General features: G+C 40.2%; 1 protein-coding gene across 6 annotated transcripts in view; it reads right to left on the bottom strand.

Annotated features, from left to right (window-relative positions):
• Nucleotides 1-2,279: 2,279 nt before the first annotated feature.
• Nucleotides 2,280-18,100, bottom strand: part of FRYL (FRY like transcription coactivator) — a 248,106-nt gene continuing 232,285 nt past the window's right edge. For 4 of the 6 annotated variants that reach the window (XM_037034140.1, XM_037034139.1, XM_037034142.1 and 1 more), the window contains 7 exons: nt 16,165-16,314; nt 15,354-15,452; nt 9,907-9,975; nt 7,087-7,104; nt 6,243-6,353; nt 5,165-5,355; nt 2,280-4,415 (listed from right to left, as the gene is read on the bottom strand). In XM_037034140.1, the coding sequence (XP_036890035.1) occupies nt 4,157-4,415; nt 5,165-5,355; nt 6,243-6,353; nt 7,087-7,104; nt 9,907-9,975; nt 15,354-15,452; nt 16,165-16,314 (897 nt within the window). In that variant the 3' untranslated portion in view covers nt 2,280-4,156. The remainder of the gene's footprint in view (nt 4,416-5,164; nt 5,356-6,242; nt 6,354-7,086; nt 7,105-9,906; nt 9,976-15,353; nt 15,453-16,164; nt 16,315-18,100) is intronic. The other 2 variants (XM_037034141.1, XM_037034143.1) reach the window with 1 other exon arrangement.

The following is an 18,100-nucleotide window of genomic DNA, read 5'->3' as shown; positions in this document are numbered from 1 at the left end:
CATTTCTCCATTAAAAAAAATAATAAAGTGGAAGTCTTGCCATGTTGATATGGAAGAGAGAGTTAATTATCTGTCATAGAGGATGACTTGGGTAGGTTAGGAAGGGCTTCCTTAAAAAATGACTTCAGCTGTGCTGAAGTTTGGATGAATCAAATGAAGCCGGGAAGGAGACCTTTTCCAGATTAGGCGAACCTGTGCCAAGGCTGGAACACCAGGTGGCGGCCACAGCGGCAGGTGGCAGGGCACTGCAGAGGGCAGGGGGACTGTGATCGCAGGCGAGAGTGGTGGGCTCGGACTGGGGGGACGCTTTGGAACTCGTTCAGGTACCTGTCATCAGTGAGAATCCACTGAAAGGTTTTAAAGCCATCCATGGCGGGGCACAATGACACACACCCTCTCTGGCTGTCCCGAGGATGTCTTTAAGCCAGTCAAGAGCCCTGTGAAGAGCAGGTAAAATGGTGGCTGTGGGGGAGGGGGGTCAGAGTAATGAGTGACAGTGACTTTGGGTGTTGTCGAAGTGATGTTCCATGCTGATGCCTGCTGTTGACTTGGCTGAGGGTAGGGACGGGACTCACTTGACTCACACGGCAGTGAGAGGGGCACACGAGGCACTGGGGCGTTTGCTGAGCGAATGAGAGACCAGCAACGGGTCCTAAGAGAAATTCACTGGCTACTAACATGGGTAGTGAAACTTTTAATATTGTTTACCATTAATTCTCCTAAGAACACTAACCCCATTTTACAGTTGAGAGCAAGGATCAAACTACTGTATTTTGCCGTGAATAACGCGTACATATCTGCCCAAATTTGAGGGAAAAATAAGGATGCACATTATATATGGGTAATACTAATTCCATATCTATAAAAATGTTTTAAGATTTTATCTTTGGAGGGGAAGGGAAGGAGAGAGGGAGAAATATCAATGTGTGGTTGCCTCTCGTGTGTCCCTTACTGGGGGACTGGCCTGCAACCCAGGCATGTGTCCTGACTGGGAATCGAACTGGCAACCCTTTGCTTCCCAGGCCTGTGCTCAGTCCACTGAGCCACACCAGCCAGGGCAGAAATGTTTTTTAACTCTAATTATTGTTCAAGTACTTTTCTGCCCTTTACCCCCACCCCAGCCCCTATGTTTTTAATTCTTTTATTTATGTGTTATGTTGTTTATGCGTTAAAAGTTTAGCTCTAAAAAGCAGTTAACGGTGCCTTTATGCAAAATACCACCCTGGAATATGGTAATTGGGTTTGTTTCTAATATAAACACATAGAATTAAGTTAAAACGAAAGGTTTTTTCCTGAAAGTTTGGGCCAAAAGCTCGCTCTGTGGCACGAACACCCTCCCCCTCCGAGGGACAGAAGGCACAGCTGAGCCGTGCAGCCTGCGGCGGTAAGCGAGCTTTCCTGATGGAGAGCCTCCAAGGGTGGGAGGGACCCTCCAGATCACTGCTACCTCTGGTGTTGAGAGAAGGGAGTCTAACTTCCGTGTTTCCTGCATTTGCTAGCGTGACGGCGGATCACTTTGAAAATATTTAAGAAGTCATAAGACACAATCCTAATTTCATTGACTCTACCGTCTTGTTCTCCCCCCACCCCAGGTCATGCCGGTGTGGTGTAGGAGCCGTTCTCACAGACCGGCTCACTCGGAATGGTGAGTTTGTTCTAGGGGAACGTGTAACTGCTTCCTAAATTTAAGGTGAATTGTAGGCTGCGACCATACCTGTTATTTTCTATCATGAGAAGTAGAAAATGTTTTCTACATTGTGTAAAAACTCTTTGGCCTTCTGTTTGAGAAGCAGCATGAGGGCAATTCCAGATCTCTTCTCTTCTGGTGTTATTTTACAAACTCATTAAAAATGAGAAATGTAGTGGGCTAAAGAAAAAGCTTCTATGAGCAAAAATGAGCTGCTGGGCCCTGATGGGAACTAAATAAGGTGTTCAGCAAGTCAGGCGTTCGATGTACTTGGTAAGTGCAAACTTTGGATTTCGAGGGTCGGGAGCGGAGAAGTGCAGGTCCGAGGGAGACCCTTTGCCGGAGGACAGCCTCCATGGTGTTGCACCTTGACCTCTGCAGGTGCGTTCATTTTCATTACACGGTTAACAGACTTGGTTACACACAAAGAAATGGGAAAAGCAGATTTCAACTGTTTGAAGGGTTCGATTTGTGCAGTCAACTAACTTTGTTCTCCTTTTACAGAAAACTAAGAGTAATGAAGGTAATTTGAACTGTTTCCAAATGATGCCCACTATAACCCTTCATCCTGCCTTAAAATACAACACAAACCAACAACTACAATGCTTTTTATTTTAACAAACGGATAGAAGGAGGGTGAGGAAAAGTAGGGGATGGTGAGCTAGGATGTAAAATGTGGTGTCTCTGGACACCAGCCCTCTCTTCCTGCCCCACACCCAAATGCTATTAAATAATTTAAAGGACGCCATTTACAGTACCAGAACACCATCAAAATAATTTCTTTTTATCAGGGTCAAAAAATACAGTGATTATGAATGTGCCGTGACCAGTTACGGAAGTTTATCGGTAACAGAACTGTAGTCAGCAGTCCAACGGGGCGCACAGTGCCTCCAGCTAATGCACTTGAGCATAATTACATTTCCGGCAGGGTCCACACCCCCAAGAAAAGGCAAAGCTAAGCATTTCATTTCTACATTCCAAACTCTGGAACCACAGAGCCCAGTTTAAAAGAAAAGTCACAGTGGATAAGAGATGCATATAAAAAATACAAGGTGTTCCTTTCAGATCGGAGGAATTGTGGGTCTACATTCATTTCTTTTACAAAATGCTATTTAAAAAAGGACAGAGAATCCAGTTCATGTTATGCTACAGACTCAGTGAATAAGTATATTGCATGTTTTGGTAGTCAGTCTTCAGGCTTTCTTTCATTTCCCCCACAGCCCCAGGTTCCTTTAGGGTGAAGCATCCGAGTCCTGAATAAACATATAAAAATGCATTTGCATCTCTCGAATTCTGTAGACTTCAGAGCCTACAAGTCATATGTTCTACCACCGATGACCACAATGTTTTCCTTAGCTTTGTACACCTAGTCTTGTATACAGTGCATTGCACAAATGTACAAGAAAAAATACTAGTTTTAATCTATACAGTTTCTATAATAATTATGGAGTAAAATAAGTTAAACTTTCCTAGTGAGAGGAGCTGACGGGCAGCATACATCTTTATCTTACACTTTAAAGTCTCTGCAGGCGTCTACTTTGGTTAGTCGTCAACAGTCGTAACATAGCACTGATCAGAGAACTGAGCAGCATTCCAATAACATTAACAGATATATTATTTCTTTTTGAAATACTGGGAAAGCCCAGTTTTAAAATATTATTAAAATGTTCTAACATTTACACACTATGAAGAGTTAGATCTAATAAAATAAAATTTCTTCAAAAATAATCTTGCAGTGCTCTTTCAGGCATGCTCTGAGACGTTACCACCAAACATCCACACCTTGAAAATATGACTGTCACGTGTTCACATACCCCAGCTCTCACATACATACATACATACATACACACACACACAGTTCCTTATACAGACTGAAAAAACAAAACACCCACACCCTTATCCCACATGTTGAAAAACATCAGTGGTTTTTGGAAACAAGTTTCTGTGTCTATCTCTCCGACTGGATGTTCTTCATATTAGATGGGTAGGCATCGATTGCAGATTGTGTTTCTGACTACTAGAAATCCACGCAGCCTTGCAGGTCTTCAGCTAAAATGAACCAGCCTTAGTTTCAGCCTCATTTTACCTGCTTCTCAGTATCTCAGCGTTAGAGGCCATTATTGCAGACATTCTCACAATCTGTTCCCCAGAAAGCAATGTACGTACTTGTATGCATCACTTTTAGCCCTTTTCTGTTCCACACAGGTTACGTAATTTAAAAATTTCTTCTTCATAGTAATTGTGGGAGGTATTGGCAGCTGTTGAACAATTAGTTTTTTTCTTCAGATCTTTGATTTTGACATTCTTTTTATATCTGGATAAAGTTTGACATGAGTTACATGTCAAACACACCATGGCGGTAGATGCTGCCAGAAAAACTTATCAGTGAATTGCAAGGGTTCATAAAAGGTGCTTGTTAATATCCTTAATTGTCTCAGTTTAGTTTCTTTCTTAAATGCCTGAAGTTTCTCAGAATCCAGTGCTCACCAAATTCCCAATTGGTTTGGCCTGTGCTAGCAGTTGGTATGACTGCACCAGGCGTAGAGACTCTCTTATTTCCAGATTAAGTTCCATCAGTTTGTAGTTGGCTTCTGACATATCCAGGTCAGAGCCTATAACTGCAAAGCTTCCTGTCTGGCCCAGCGTCTGGTGATGGAAATATATGTGTAACAGCGTTTGCACGGGGTCGTCTTCACAACTGCCAAAGATATCATTGGGCCAGAGAGACCTGGAAATACAGAGTAATGTTGAGTCCTGAGACTCACTCAAGCAATTATTGAGATTAACTACATTTCATGTTAATACCCATGATAGCAAAATTTCATTGTGACTCACTGAGATTTTTTTTTTAAGATTTCATTTCATTTATTTTTTAGAGAGAAGGGAAGGGAGGGAGAATGGGAAAGAAACATCGATCAGCTGCCTCTCACACGCCCCTGACAGCGGACCTGGCCCACAACACAGGCTTTTGCCCTGACCAGGAATCAAACCAGGGACTTCTGGGTTTGTGGGACGACACCCAGCCCACTGAGCTGAGCGTGAACAAAATTTAAACTTGGGATCATTTCAGTGACAGCTGTAAAAAGAACAAAATCATGTTTTCCTTTCACAAAAACCTGCTATAGAATCACCAAATTGAAAACCAAACCCGATTGCTGGGACTCCCAGTCCAGGCACAAAGCAGCGGTTTTCAGATGGCCCGCCGCAGGGCTCTCACAACGCGCGGCACCTGGCTGTTCGGTCAGGGGCACCGACTTCCCTTCCCCAGACTGTCAGATAAAAAAATGACAGCAGCCCACACAACGACGGCCACCAAGTGTGAATGAATCAAAATTATACCTATTTTTTTTTGTTAGAATGGCCAAAGATGTATTTTTGGGTGTGCTGCAGAATGTTCGTTTATGTGCGCTGCGAGATGAAAACGGATGGAAATTGCTGGTCTATGCGCGTCTCCTCCCAAACCCCTTCACATTTTACCTGAAAGCTTTGACTTGGGCCACGGCTGATACGTATTCCTTATTTCTCAGAGTCTCAATTAAAGAATGGATGGCAGTTTCGATGGTGGCCTGTGCAGCTTTGGAAATGGCCATTTGTTCGTTTTCCGAGGCAGACTCTGCCCCCTTGAGCACACTCTCCAGGTGGGCAAGCTCCTCGGACATGTTGGTGACCTGCAATGAAGAAGGGCCCCTTAGGAGGATCCGCTGACACGCTCAGTGACAAAAGCGCACTTACCCGGCTGTGAAGACCCATTTGGTGGCAGTAGTATTTTATTGTAAAGATTTTCAAGTGTCAAACTTACTAGTTAAGAGCAGTTAATATTTTAAGTTCTCTGTTCAGTAGGGATAAATGTTTTAGCCATCAAAATGAGAAGTCTTTAAATACTATCGGCAGAATAGGTTGTAGTAAGTGTAGTAACTATTAAATTGTAATAAATAGGGCAGGTTGTTGGCTTTAACGTGGTATTTACTTCACCTGGGGCAGTAAAAACAAATTTACTGTTATGGGAGGATGGTGATATTTTTTTTTTGACAGTAGAAGAAAGTCTTTACATTTTAAAAGGTTATTTATCCAGTGTATTTTATATAAACCCGTATGTGTATCTTTTTAAGTTTAACCATTTAAACAGATTAAATCACTTCCCTAACGATGGTTTTAGATCAGTGGTTGGCAACGGGGAAAAAAGACTCAAGTCACTGCCTTTGAATTGGTTCATTCCATGCTTTCTGACATTCAGAATAACATGGACAGGCGGTTAAGGGGTTTCCTAATATAGTGTTTTATCTTTATTGAATTGATGTGCTTTACCAGACTTTTGATTACACATGATCTGTCGCTGCTGTGGCGACCTTTAAGGTCTTGGATCTTTTAAAGCTGCTGGTTATCGACCGTCTTACTTACTAATAGGTCTGGAAGTAGCACATCACTTCAAAAAAAAAAAAAAACAATTCTGGCAAAAAAGGATTTGTGACGAGTGACTTCAGGCTTACGCTCTCCCACAAAGAATATGTATGTACATGTACATTTTAACTTTCTCCTAGTTCAGCTGCACATTTACCTCGGCTTCATTTTTTATTGCATTTACTTGGCTGATAAGTTTACAGTAGGCTTGGAACAGAAGTAGCAATTGAAAATGCAATTTGTATAACCTTCGGCAGAGTTCCAGTTCCTAGAAATAAATAACATTGCATTAAATTTAGCTGCGATTTTCCATGTTTGACTAGACCACATATTTCCAATAAATTTGTAAAATAATTGTTAAAATTGTCTTGGCATTTATTTTTCTGCAGTAAAGCAAGTTAATATGGTGTGAAGCTGATGAAGACCAATTCAAAATGTAAAGATATTGTTGGTTACATAATTCATTTTTAGTGTGAAGCACATTTCCACATTAGAATTTTTAAGCAGGCAATATCTAGGAAGCTTTCAAAAGGATTCGTTAGGCTTTAAAACTTTAAATTTACAATTCAAATGCGTATACTTTTGCCACATCAGGATTGCATTCTATTTACCAATTAGTGCTTGTTGAAGCAAAATAAAACTGTATAACCTCTTAGCTAAAAATGAATTCATTTTTCTAAAAAAAACCAAACTTTGTAATCTCATTGAAATGAGACAATGAAATTAGCGTTTGCACTTTGATTTTTAAAATTAAGAAATTTAAAAGATGTTAGTTATAAATGTATAAAAAAGCAAGTGCTAGTTGTACATATTAATTATAAAATCTCATTTTTATAGGACTGACATTTGATAGATTAGGGCTGCACAGACCTGAAGCACACACTATTTTAAAGTAGCAGTCCATGATGAAACATTGCTAGGTCACAAATGGACAAATGGCAAATGAGAACCAGTTTGTCTGACATGGATAAGTAGTCTATAAATTAAGACAGGTCACTTACTGCTAGAATTTCCATTTGCTAAGCAAGAAGGTGATCGGGTCACAAAAATACAAAGGAAGAAAAAGACCAAGAATTAGTGTAAGATCATTTTAACTAGGGTCACAGATGTCCCAGGCAAACTGTAGAACATTTAATTACACCCCAAAGAAAAATTTATGAAGCTATTTCCAGAATGAAATTTTTTCAACATTTACTATAACAATCCAGGGTGTTTTTAACTCTTTGCCAAATAAATCAATTATATTTAGACTACAGTTTATTTCTGTGTAAAAGTTACGAAGAAAATCAAACTAATGTGATCTTGGGAAATCTGGCTTATTGTAAATGGTCTTTATCTAGGTTTTTATAACCTTTTTAAAAAAAGCGAAGTGTCATAAAATTTTCTGACTAAAGGAGAAAGTTTGTCAGTAGAAAATGAGTTACTGTACTCAGAAAAGAGCTGGCTTATAATTTTATATAATAAATACTTACCCACGAGAAGATTATCTTTGGTGTGGCTCATTCTAGGCTTCCTACCTTTCACTGTCTAATCAGGTCTTATGTTGCCATAACTTGTGTGTAGTTGGAGTCAGAAGGTAAAATATTAGAAGCTGATTGTGTGTTTAAAACTGTGTTCCAAATATAATTTAGTAAACCAGAAATTCAACCCTACTGGGCTTGAATCAAATAAGATACGTATGTAAATTACACAGTGAAATATTTAGTTTATGGACTACTTAAAAACTATTACATTAAAATATGTACAGCAACTTGGACCTACTCATCAATGGAGAAAAATGATTTCTAATTAAAACTGCAATTGCCATAATGTAAATATTGCTTCTAAAGTCCCTTTTGAATTTCTAAGTAGTTTCCTGTGTAGGACTATTTATATAAAATTTATTCCTATCAATTTAGAAAGGATTTGCTAAGCAAAGGTGAACTTTAGCTCCCTCCTGCTCACCATAAATTACGCAGTCATTCTGTTAAACATCAGCAGAGCACAATCCAATGTCAAATTTATTAGCATTTCTGAATTTCTAAGGTTTCATCTTATACTGCTTTATATGGAAACTAACAACTATTTGAGTTTTAATACTTTTTCTCACTTCTCTTAGTATAAATAAAACAGAACTGACTCTGTGCATCCATATTCCACTATGGATGTAATAAAAAAAAAAAAACTCACTGATTAAGCTTATGGTCACTACAATTGTAGAAAATAACACAATTGTTGTTAATGCTAGAGCTCCAAATTACCAGAAATTATACTAAATATGCTAACACTGTATATTTTAAATTAATGACTCTTAAGTATATTGAAATTTGCATGTATGTTCTCTTTTCATTTGTTTTTTTTATCTTTTTTGCTTTCAGTACTTAATTTCTTAATCTATTTTTTTCTTGTTTATTCTATCACGGTTGTCCCAATCGCTTTTCCCTTTTGCTCCCTTCCCCCCAGCCCACCCCTCTCGCCCTCAGGCCACCTCCTCTCCATGGTCCATGTCCATGAGTCATTCATACATGTTCTTTGACTCATCTATTCCCTTTCCTTCCCCCTTCCCTCTTATAGCATATATTTATAGATAATTATTATGCAAAAGACTATATTGGTACACAGAGGCAGACAGCAAATAATGTGTAAAAAGGGTCCCCACTCTAAGGAGCTGAATATTAGAGGAGAGAGATATAAATGAAACCCTAAATGTACAGCATTCAGTTTTCATTCAATAGAAAACTGTGAGCTGTATTAACTGATGCAGACTCAGGGAGAAGGAACTCATATAGAAAAAAAGGAGTTTATATTATGTACTTAAGCCATGCAGTTAAATAGTGGCAAAGAGAGAATTAGAACCAAAGGATCTAATTCTAATCTAGGGTTAATTACGTACTTATTTTACAAATATGACTTGATAATTTATTTGTAACAATTCAGGGTTGTCTAGGTTTGACTCTTAATTCTAACTATTTACTTACTGATTTTAGATAATTTACCTTCTCTTAGCCTCAGTTTCCTCATCTGCAAAATGGGGATAATTACAGCATCTACTACACAGAGTTGTAAGGGCAGAGATAATCAATGTGAAATATTTAGTACAGGGCCTGGCACACAGTAAACATTTAATGAGAGGACACTATTATTTTCTTGGCATTTCAGTTTCTTTTTATAGTACACTAACTTTGATAGTGACTGGAAATCCGTAACAATATAATTGATGTAGAAAAAGATTAGAATTCTGATGTCAAATGCAGAGATCATTAATTAATGAGTGCATCTTCACATGAAGTTACACTCCTATTAGACTAATTTGTAGGTCTTCATTTACCCTCACTTAATATAATGTATGCGTTGCTTATGTGTACTCCTCTCTAAGGAAATACTATTATTTTCGCTCAATTTTATACTAGTAGAAACATTACAGTTTATCCAACCAGAAAGTCACGTTCAGAAAGGCCAACATGGACGGATGTACAGAACCGACTCTCAGACTGGGTTCCTGACCAGTCTGGTCGCAGAATGCCGGCGAAGAGCCAGAATTTCTTGAAAGAGGCAGCTGCGACTCAAAGCTGACTGGGACTGTGCAGATTTCGATCAAGCTTATCTATTGAATGTTATTAAGCCTCAGTCAGGAGCTGGTCTTTCATTTTTATTAAAGTGACTTTTTCATTACAAAGCCAATATTTCACTGAACCTAACTTTTAGAAAGATTGTTCTGATAACAAAATTGGAAAGTGTTACAAATGTTCTTTATTTCTAGGAATATCAAATCAGGACATTTGAGCATATGCATTATTTTACCTCATACAGAAATACAGCAAAACTAAGAATAAGAAACTTACTTGTGCATCTGTGTTGATTCTATACAGGTCTTCTTTGGCACCAAATGTCCTCTTACAATTGTCTAACCACTAAAGAAATAAATAATAGTACATTTTAATACAGTAACTGAACAGTGACTTTGGTAATATAACAGCCTATGTGTGTAAAACAAACTTAAACGTTAAGTTGAACTTCTAGGAATGGTTGCAGACACAGACTTCCATCTCCATTAGGGCCTCACTGTTTCTAGGCAACAAATGGAAGCCAGAGGCACTGTCGGTCTATGTAGATTCACACACTCCTGAACGCTCACCAACAGGAATGCAAAAACAGCTCTCTTACTCCAGGGACTTGTGGTGCTCCACTTCAGTAAAGAATATTCTGCATTTTGCAGGTTTTATTGAAAACCTTCACAATCTACACCTGACCTTTGTCTAACGTACAATGGGGAAATGAAAGATGTGATTCCCCTCAGGTCGATTTAATAAAGGCAGCTTAGAATTCACCAGGTCCTTTTGCTTATCAGGAGTGTAATTCCCAGAAGACTGGTGTCAGTTTTAATTAGTGAAACAGAAAACAAAATCCATTTCAAATCTTATTTTTATTTATTTTTTCTTCCTTTTTTAGACAGAAATGAATGACAAACATGTTATCCCCAAAGGGTATTAGGTATGGAAGCCACATGCTGTTTTTCCATATCGGGGGGTATTCTTAAAGCTGGCTATTTATTTAGGGTACCTTTCCTTTGGTCAAATAGAAAGAAAATAATAGCACTGTGGTCTAAAAGGATAAGACACTCGAGTCATAGAAAGTCCAAGCTCAAGTGAAAGCTAAGAGCTTTCAAGTTTCCTTCCTCAGTTTTGACAGTTTGATATTAATACAGTATTATCAGTTCTTTTGACATTTTAGTTCTTTTTTATTAGGTATGATGGATTAAACGTAACATTAATATACATAAGAAATCATTAGAACATTTTCATTGGGATTTTGAGGAAAACAGTACTAAGCTACATTAAGTTTACCCTTCAAAAATATTCCAGTGCTGCCCTGGCTGGAATGGCTCAGTGGATGGAGTGCCGGCCTGTGAACCAAAGGGTCACTTGTTTGATTCCCAGTGAGGGCACGTGCCTGGGCTGCAGGCCAGGTCCCTAGCCACACACTGATGTTTTCTCCCTCTCTCCCTCCCTTCTCCTCTCTAAAAAATATTTAAAAATCTTAAAAAAATATTTCAGTGCTATACATTTAAAATTCTCAATTGCAGCTTAACATTCTACATGCAGAGAATTAAAATGAGACCTTTCAGTTATTTCAAAACAGTCTCTTTGACCTCATGGCCCTTTTATCCCGGCCCCCAGACTGCACCAGCCCTTGGCTCTTGTTGAGCTTTCCTGGTGAGATACAGCTGCTGGCAGCCGTCATCAAAAGCTATCCAGAAGACCTCCTCCTATCAGCAACATTCAGTCAACATCTGTCACGGAATTTGTACGTGGTCTTTATTCACACAAAACGTTAAAATGCTTGTACACTTCATCATCATCACTATTGCTCAATTTGTCCCCGTAAATTAATACATTTGGAAATAATAATTTCAATCAATTATTTAATGGCCTGTTCTTTCTAAATATTTTATATATTGTATGCCTAGTGATACAGCATTTTGAGGGGCACTATGGAACTTAACTGTTTGATTTCTATTGTGTTAACAGCCACACCCCCACCCCCTGGTTCCACGGGCTGCACACTACCCTGGACAGTGCAGGCCCGCACCATTCCAGTGGGTGTCTGCAGGACGCTGTGGACACTCTGTGCCTCCACTTCACATCTAGTCAGGCTTCCTGTCATGTTTTCTTCACTCCAGGCTCAAATGACGTTAAAATTTAACCTGAGAGGTTTGGCTTCTGGGCAGGACGGACCAGCTTGCAGAAGGCCAGCCCTCCAAGGACATCTGTAGAAGCTGAATACCATCAGCCAGGATTTAGGGTGGAAGAAGAAGGTACAGAAGGGAGCCCCACATAGATCCCAGTTTTTACTCTGGGGATATTTACTATTCATGCCCCTATGCATTTTTGTGTGGAGCTCCAGAGCATCTCTGACTAGATTTACTTGTAGGTATTTGATGTTTTCTTATTATAAATGGTACGTATTGCAGTAAAACCAACCACCCCAAAACTGAATGGCTTGAAACAGCAAGACAAATCTAATGTTGGCTGGGAGGTTTCCTCTGGTTTTGCCTAGGGTCCCTCAGAGTTGACAGTCATGTGATGGCTTGACTGGGGCCAGAAGTTCAACGTTGGCTTCACTCCATGCCTGGCATGCGGCCTGTGGCAGCTGGGATGTCTCCCTTCTCCTACACATGACTCGCATCCTCCAGTAGACTAGAGCTCAAATAGTTTTTCAGAATTTATACCAACTTACACTCTGACCAGCAGGATGGCAAGAGCAGAAGCTGCAAGAAACACCTCTTAAGTGTTAACCTCAGAACTGCACAGCAACGTTCCTAAATTTGATTGGTCAGAACGAGTCACAGGCCATTCCGGACTGAGAGGCAGATAACAGACTCCATCTCCTGGGGTACAGACAGAGTGGCAGTCTTCACCAGGGTTACCACTGTAACAGTCTACCACGGCTTCTAGGGTAGGCAAACATTTCTGAAGAAACAAAAGTCACTAACCATATTGGAAAAGAATGATAATGTGGAATTAATTAAAATAAAAAACGTCTGCCCTGGTTGGTGTGGCTCAGTAGAACCAAACAGTCACTGGTTCAATTCCCAGTCAGGGCACATGCCTGGGTTGTGGGCCAGGTCCCCAGTGTGGGGCATGTGAGGGGCAACCGACTGATGTTTCTTTTCTCCGCTTTCTCCCTTCCTTCCTCCCTCTAAAACTAAATAAATAAAATATTTAAAAAATAAACTTTTGTTTATTGAAAGATGGTATGAAGATAGTGAAACTGCTAGCCACAGAGAGTATTGTAATACAAATGCCCAATAAAAAGCTTGGGTTTAAAATAAAGTACAACAAATCAATAAGAAAACCACAAATAACCCATTTTCAAAAATGGACAAGGAACTTGAAGGCACAATTCACAAGATATCTCTATGAAAAGGTGCTCATACAGTCATCAGGGGAAATGCAAAATCACACACCTACCATAATTAGTTTTTAAAAGTTGGCAACACCAAGTGGTGGCAAAGCTGTGAAGCAACAGTAACTCTTGCTCGCACTTGTGTAGAGGCTGTAAACGGATACGACCTCCTTTAGAAGAGTGCTTGGCGGAATCTACCGAAGCTGAACACATGCACGTTCCCTGGCCCAGCAGCGCCGCCCCCACGTCCAAACGGCCGTGAGGTCCTTATGCACGAAGGGCAAGCCCGGGTCACCTTGCGAGCAGCACTCGTACCTGTAAGTAACCAGACCCTGCTGCTTTCCTTCCTGGTGCTGGAAACTCTTTCCTCCTCTCCAATCTGTCATTATTCGTTTAGTCCAAATATTAAGATCCCTTACTTTTATAAGGGGAGAAAGGCTTAATATAAGAATTTTCTCATGCCATACTCTCTTTCTGAAATAGTCCCCCAATCTAAAATTACCATCTGTCAAGACCTAAGGTCACTTCTCTATTCCATGAAGTCCTCTATTAGCCCAGGTGACCTTTCTTTGGAAATCACAGTGTGGCATCAGTTTTGTTAGCTCTGTACAATTCTGGGAAGTCTCTTTTATTCGTGGCTATAATTTAAGTGACACTTCACTTTTGTCACAAATTATTCATCTACAGTATTTGTGCCCTATATTCTTATCTGGACTATTGAAGGAATAAGAACCAGGTTTTTAGTTCATTTTTTTCATGGGCCTTTAAATGTGACAGATACTTAATACTTATTAATGAAAGACCCATTTATTCGAGAAAAGAGTCTACTATATACAATTGTGTGAAAAGAAAAAGCATTTTTTTCCTCCCCCACTAGTTGAATGTAACTCTCAGGGAAAAGACCTACTGTGCTTTGCAGTGCCAGACTGGAGTGGGAGAAATGGGCCTTAGGTAACATGCACAATCTGCTACATGCTCGTTTCTGCCTTTACCTGCCCACGCACACACCCCCCTCACAGGAAAAAGACCACAACTCTGTCACGGGCGGCAGATTTTCTAGATCACAATATCATAATGTGTTCTCAGAGGAACACTTTTATGTCCGCGCTTGCAATGTGGACAGCAACTGCATAGTCTCCACACAGAAACTTCTTATAAAGCTACTGTTTTCCACTGTGCCCTTAGCCAGTTTCTAAAAGCCAGAGAAAGACATTCGTTCTTCTCAGCAGAACCCAGAGGCAAGTGCTCAGAGGGCCTCTCTTCTACCCCGGCGATGCGGCTGCCAGGCTAACACCTGCAGTGTCAAAGCAAACTGCTCTTCAGGTCCTCTGCCCATGCTTTAGCTGGACTGTTTTCTTGGTGTTGAATTGTATGATTTCTTTGTATTTTTTGGACATTAACCTCTTGTTGGAGCTACTGTTTGAGAGTATTTTCTCCCATTCTGCTGGTTGCCCTTTCATTCTGTACATGGTCGTCTTTGCTGTGCAGAAGCTTTTAGTTGGATGTAGTCCCACTCACTTCTCCCAAGAAGACACACAATGGCCAAGAGAATAGGAAGAGATGCTGAACTTCACTAGTTACTACGGAACTGCAAAGGACAACTGCAGTGAGATACAACTCACATCAACCAGTCGGAATGGCTGCCATCAGCAAGACAGGTAAGAACAAGAGTTGGCGAGGCTGTGGAGGAAAGGAACCCACATTCCCTGCTGGTGGGAATGTAAACTGGCACAGCCACTACGGAAACAGTATGGTGGGTCCTCAAAAAGTTAAGAACGGAGTTACCACATGACCCAGCATTTCCTTTCCTGGGTGCTTACCCCCCAAATTTGAAAAATATATGCACCCCCATGTTCACTGCAGCATTATTCCTGGTGGTCAAGACACGGAAACAACGGAACTGCACAAGAGGATTGTAAAAGAATGTGGTGCACAGATATATCGGAACACTGCTCAGCCGTAGGAGAGGTTGAAACACCGCCGTTTGTGGCAGCAGGGACGGATCCTGAGAACATCATGCTAAGTGAAATAAATCAGTCAGTAAAAGCTAAGAACCACATGATTTCACTCATATGTGGGACATGAAACTGAAACTCCTAGACACAGACAACAGAATGGTGGTTCCCAGAGGGAAGGGGTTGGAGGGCAGTAAAGGTTAAAGGGGCAAATGTATGGTGATGAAGATGATTTGACTTTGGGTGGTGGGGACACAATGCCATAAACAGATCATGTGTCATAGAAATCTACCTTCGAAACCTATATCATCTTATTAACCAATGTTGCCCTAACACATTTAATTAATTAATTTTTTTAAAAAAGGTATAAGAAACTGGAGGGGAAAAATAGGCCAACTATACTTCTCACACAGTAAGAACAGACTGACCTGCTCAGCAGCTTCTCTTTTGGCATTGTAGGTATCCAGGTGTTCTTGCAACTCCAAAACACTGAACTTGAGTGTTTCCAGCAAATCACATGACATCAGCTGTCAAAGCAGAAACACAGCGATCCAGGTTATGGTTTCTGGTCACAGCCATGAGACCAGCAACTTTTGGGTCATGGAATTTCTGTTGGTTTGTGGCCCAAATTGGTGCCAGTGCCCCACACTAAGGGCTAATCTTCCATTGAAGCAGAATAAGAATCAAGTGGGATCTCCAGGATGTCAGCAAGGACTAGCTGCCTTAAGGCATCTGAAGACATTCTTAAGACATCTGTATTAAGGCATCTGAAGACAGCCTTAAAAAACTGGTCTGACAGGCAAGAAATGGCATGTTGGATCAGTACATACCTTGAAAGCAACACCTTTGAAGCTTCTTAAACCTTAGTTTCACTCAGTATCTTAATGCACAACATAGGAATGTGTTTGGAAACAAGCCAGGAAGACCAAGGGGCTCTGGGTTCTCAGTGGGGGAGGTCTAGTCCTCCCCTCCCCACTTTCATTCAGGCATCATGAAAAAAGTACTCATCTCTCAAGCATGATTCTGTTAGCCTCCTTCCCTAGTAGGCCGGGGAGGGGCAGGAATAGTCACAAGCCACTGCCTATGATATACTGGAATTGTATTCTGCTAGATATTTATAATCAAGTTGAAATGTGAGCCTTTACACTTTACAATGCTGAATTACCTCTTAAATAGCCTATTTATCAAATGATGCCATTCAAATTTAGTCTTTATAACAAGCCCTCAGTAAAAACTTACTGTTTCAGCATCCACAAAGACTGTTGGGCATTCTGAACACATCATCATCACTTCCAATGAACTTTTGAATTTGGTACCAATGCGCTGCAGACTCTCACCAAGAAAGCTGACTGCCTCATTAGTTATGTCTCCAAACTTTCTTTGAATTGTCTATGGAGAAAATCATATGGAAAAGTTTGATATTTCCTAAGAAGGCCTCTTTTCATTTTTAAGTAAAGAAGCATACTTTATTAATTAGGGCAATGTTTTCTTTTAAAATATTGTAGCAATATGTAGAATCCTAGTGACTGATCCGTAAAGCCATGTTTTTAGGCACTTCTTCAGGAAACATGAATTTCTAAAAATGATCAAATATTTACAAAACAGTATAGCCAATGGCACATGCCCCTCACCTACCCCCAGTTCTTGAGGTTTTAAATTTTTTTTGAGACATTAGGAGTATGCTCTAGAAGTAAAGGCCTCACATTTCTGAGGAATTAGCTCTTCTAAAGTTAAGTTCTAACTGAAAGAAACTTTTGGTAAATGTAGTTTACCATCCTTGGCTATGGGGCTGCCGTCTGACTTTAATTAAAGTCATAAAAGTACATTAAGAGTGGTATCGTCTCAAAACTCATGAATGTTCATTCCAATAAAACAATCAGCCCTGGCTGGTGTAGCTCAGTGGATTGAGCGGGGGCCTGCGAACCACATGATCGCGGTTCGATTCCCAGTCAGGGCACATGTCTGGGTTGCAGGCCAGTTCCCAGCAGGGGATGCATGAGAAGCAACCATACTTTGATGTTTCTCTCCCTCTCTCCTTCCCTTCCCCTCTAAAGATAAATAAATAAAATATTTTTAAAAAAATCAGATGTCGGGGCCACAGTGAGCACTCAATGGATTAGAATATATTAATATAATAGTAATATTAATATACTAGCTATAATTAATATTAATATACTACTATACAGATAATTACTGTGTACCTATGTGTGTATGTGTAGCACTGTTAGGTGTCACTATGATTTAAAAAGCCTAACGCACAACCTCAGGCATTAAGAAACTTAGAATGCCAAAAAAAAAAAAAAAGAATGTAAACAGAAAATCAAGTAGCAATGCAAAAACTACAGAATAAACGCCCCAGTGAATGAGCAGTACAGCGCTTCCAGGAGGGAGAGCCTGGAGGCTGGAACCGTTGGGAGAGCCTCGATGAGACCAGGTAGTCTGCGCAGCTGGGCCGCAGCGTGGTGGGCAGTTCAGAGGCTAGTGACTTAAATGGTGGCATTTCTCTGTGCCTAAGTTACTCTAGCTACAGAATGCTAAAAATGCATTCACATTCCATAGGTCTGTCATAAGAATTAAATACTTAAAGAGTTCAGCATAGTGCCTAGCATGTAGTGAGCACTCAAAATGTTAGCTTGTTGTTACTATTATTTTTAGGATTGGAAGCAACTTTAGCTAAATTTTTTAAGGTCTCCACACAGTAATAAAAAGTACCAATTTCTTTGGCATTTAAACTGTTTAATGATATTATTGACTGTACGCTCCTTAGGGAAGGCAGGGATCATGCTTTTTATTTCTTTGGTGTCTCTCACGGTGCCTGGTGTACTGCAGAGAATTTTAGTTGTTTTGAAGTTTCATCCTAATTGCCTTAGAGATATCTGCATAGGCATTGTATAAAGTACCAGCAGTGGTTCGTCACAATGTAAATTCAGTAATACCACACTCTAAGGAAAGAAAAATTTTAAAGATTTAATTAATTAATTTGTCTGTTTGTTTTTAGAAAGAGGGGAAAGGAGGCAGAAAGAGATGGAGAAAAACACTGATGTGCAAGAGAAACATCGGTGATTGCCTCCACACGCCCCCAACTGGAGACCTGGCCTGCAACGCCCCACACCAGACACCTGGCCTGCAGCCCAGTCATGTGCTCTGACCGGGAATTGTACCGGCAACCTTTCAG

The sequence above is a fragment of the Sturnira hondurensis genome, unplaced genomic scaffold (assembly GCF_014824575.4).
Source record: "Sturnira hondurensis isolate 20B ecotype Veracruz unplaced genomic scaffold, ASM1482457v3 Scaffold0022017, whole genome shotgun sequence".
Lineage (NCBI taxonomy): Eukaryota > Metazoa > Chordata > Mammalia > Chiroptera > Phyllostomidae > Sturnira > Sturnira hondurensis.
The sequence above is the reverse complement of the archived record's forward strand: the minus strand, read 5'-3'. Positions and strand labels throughout refer to the sequence as shown.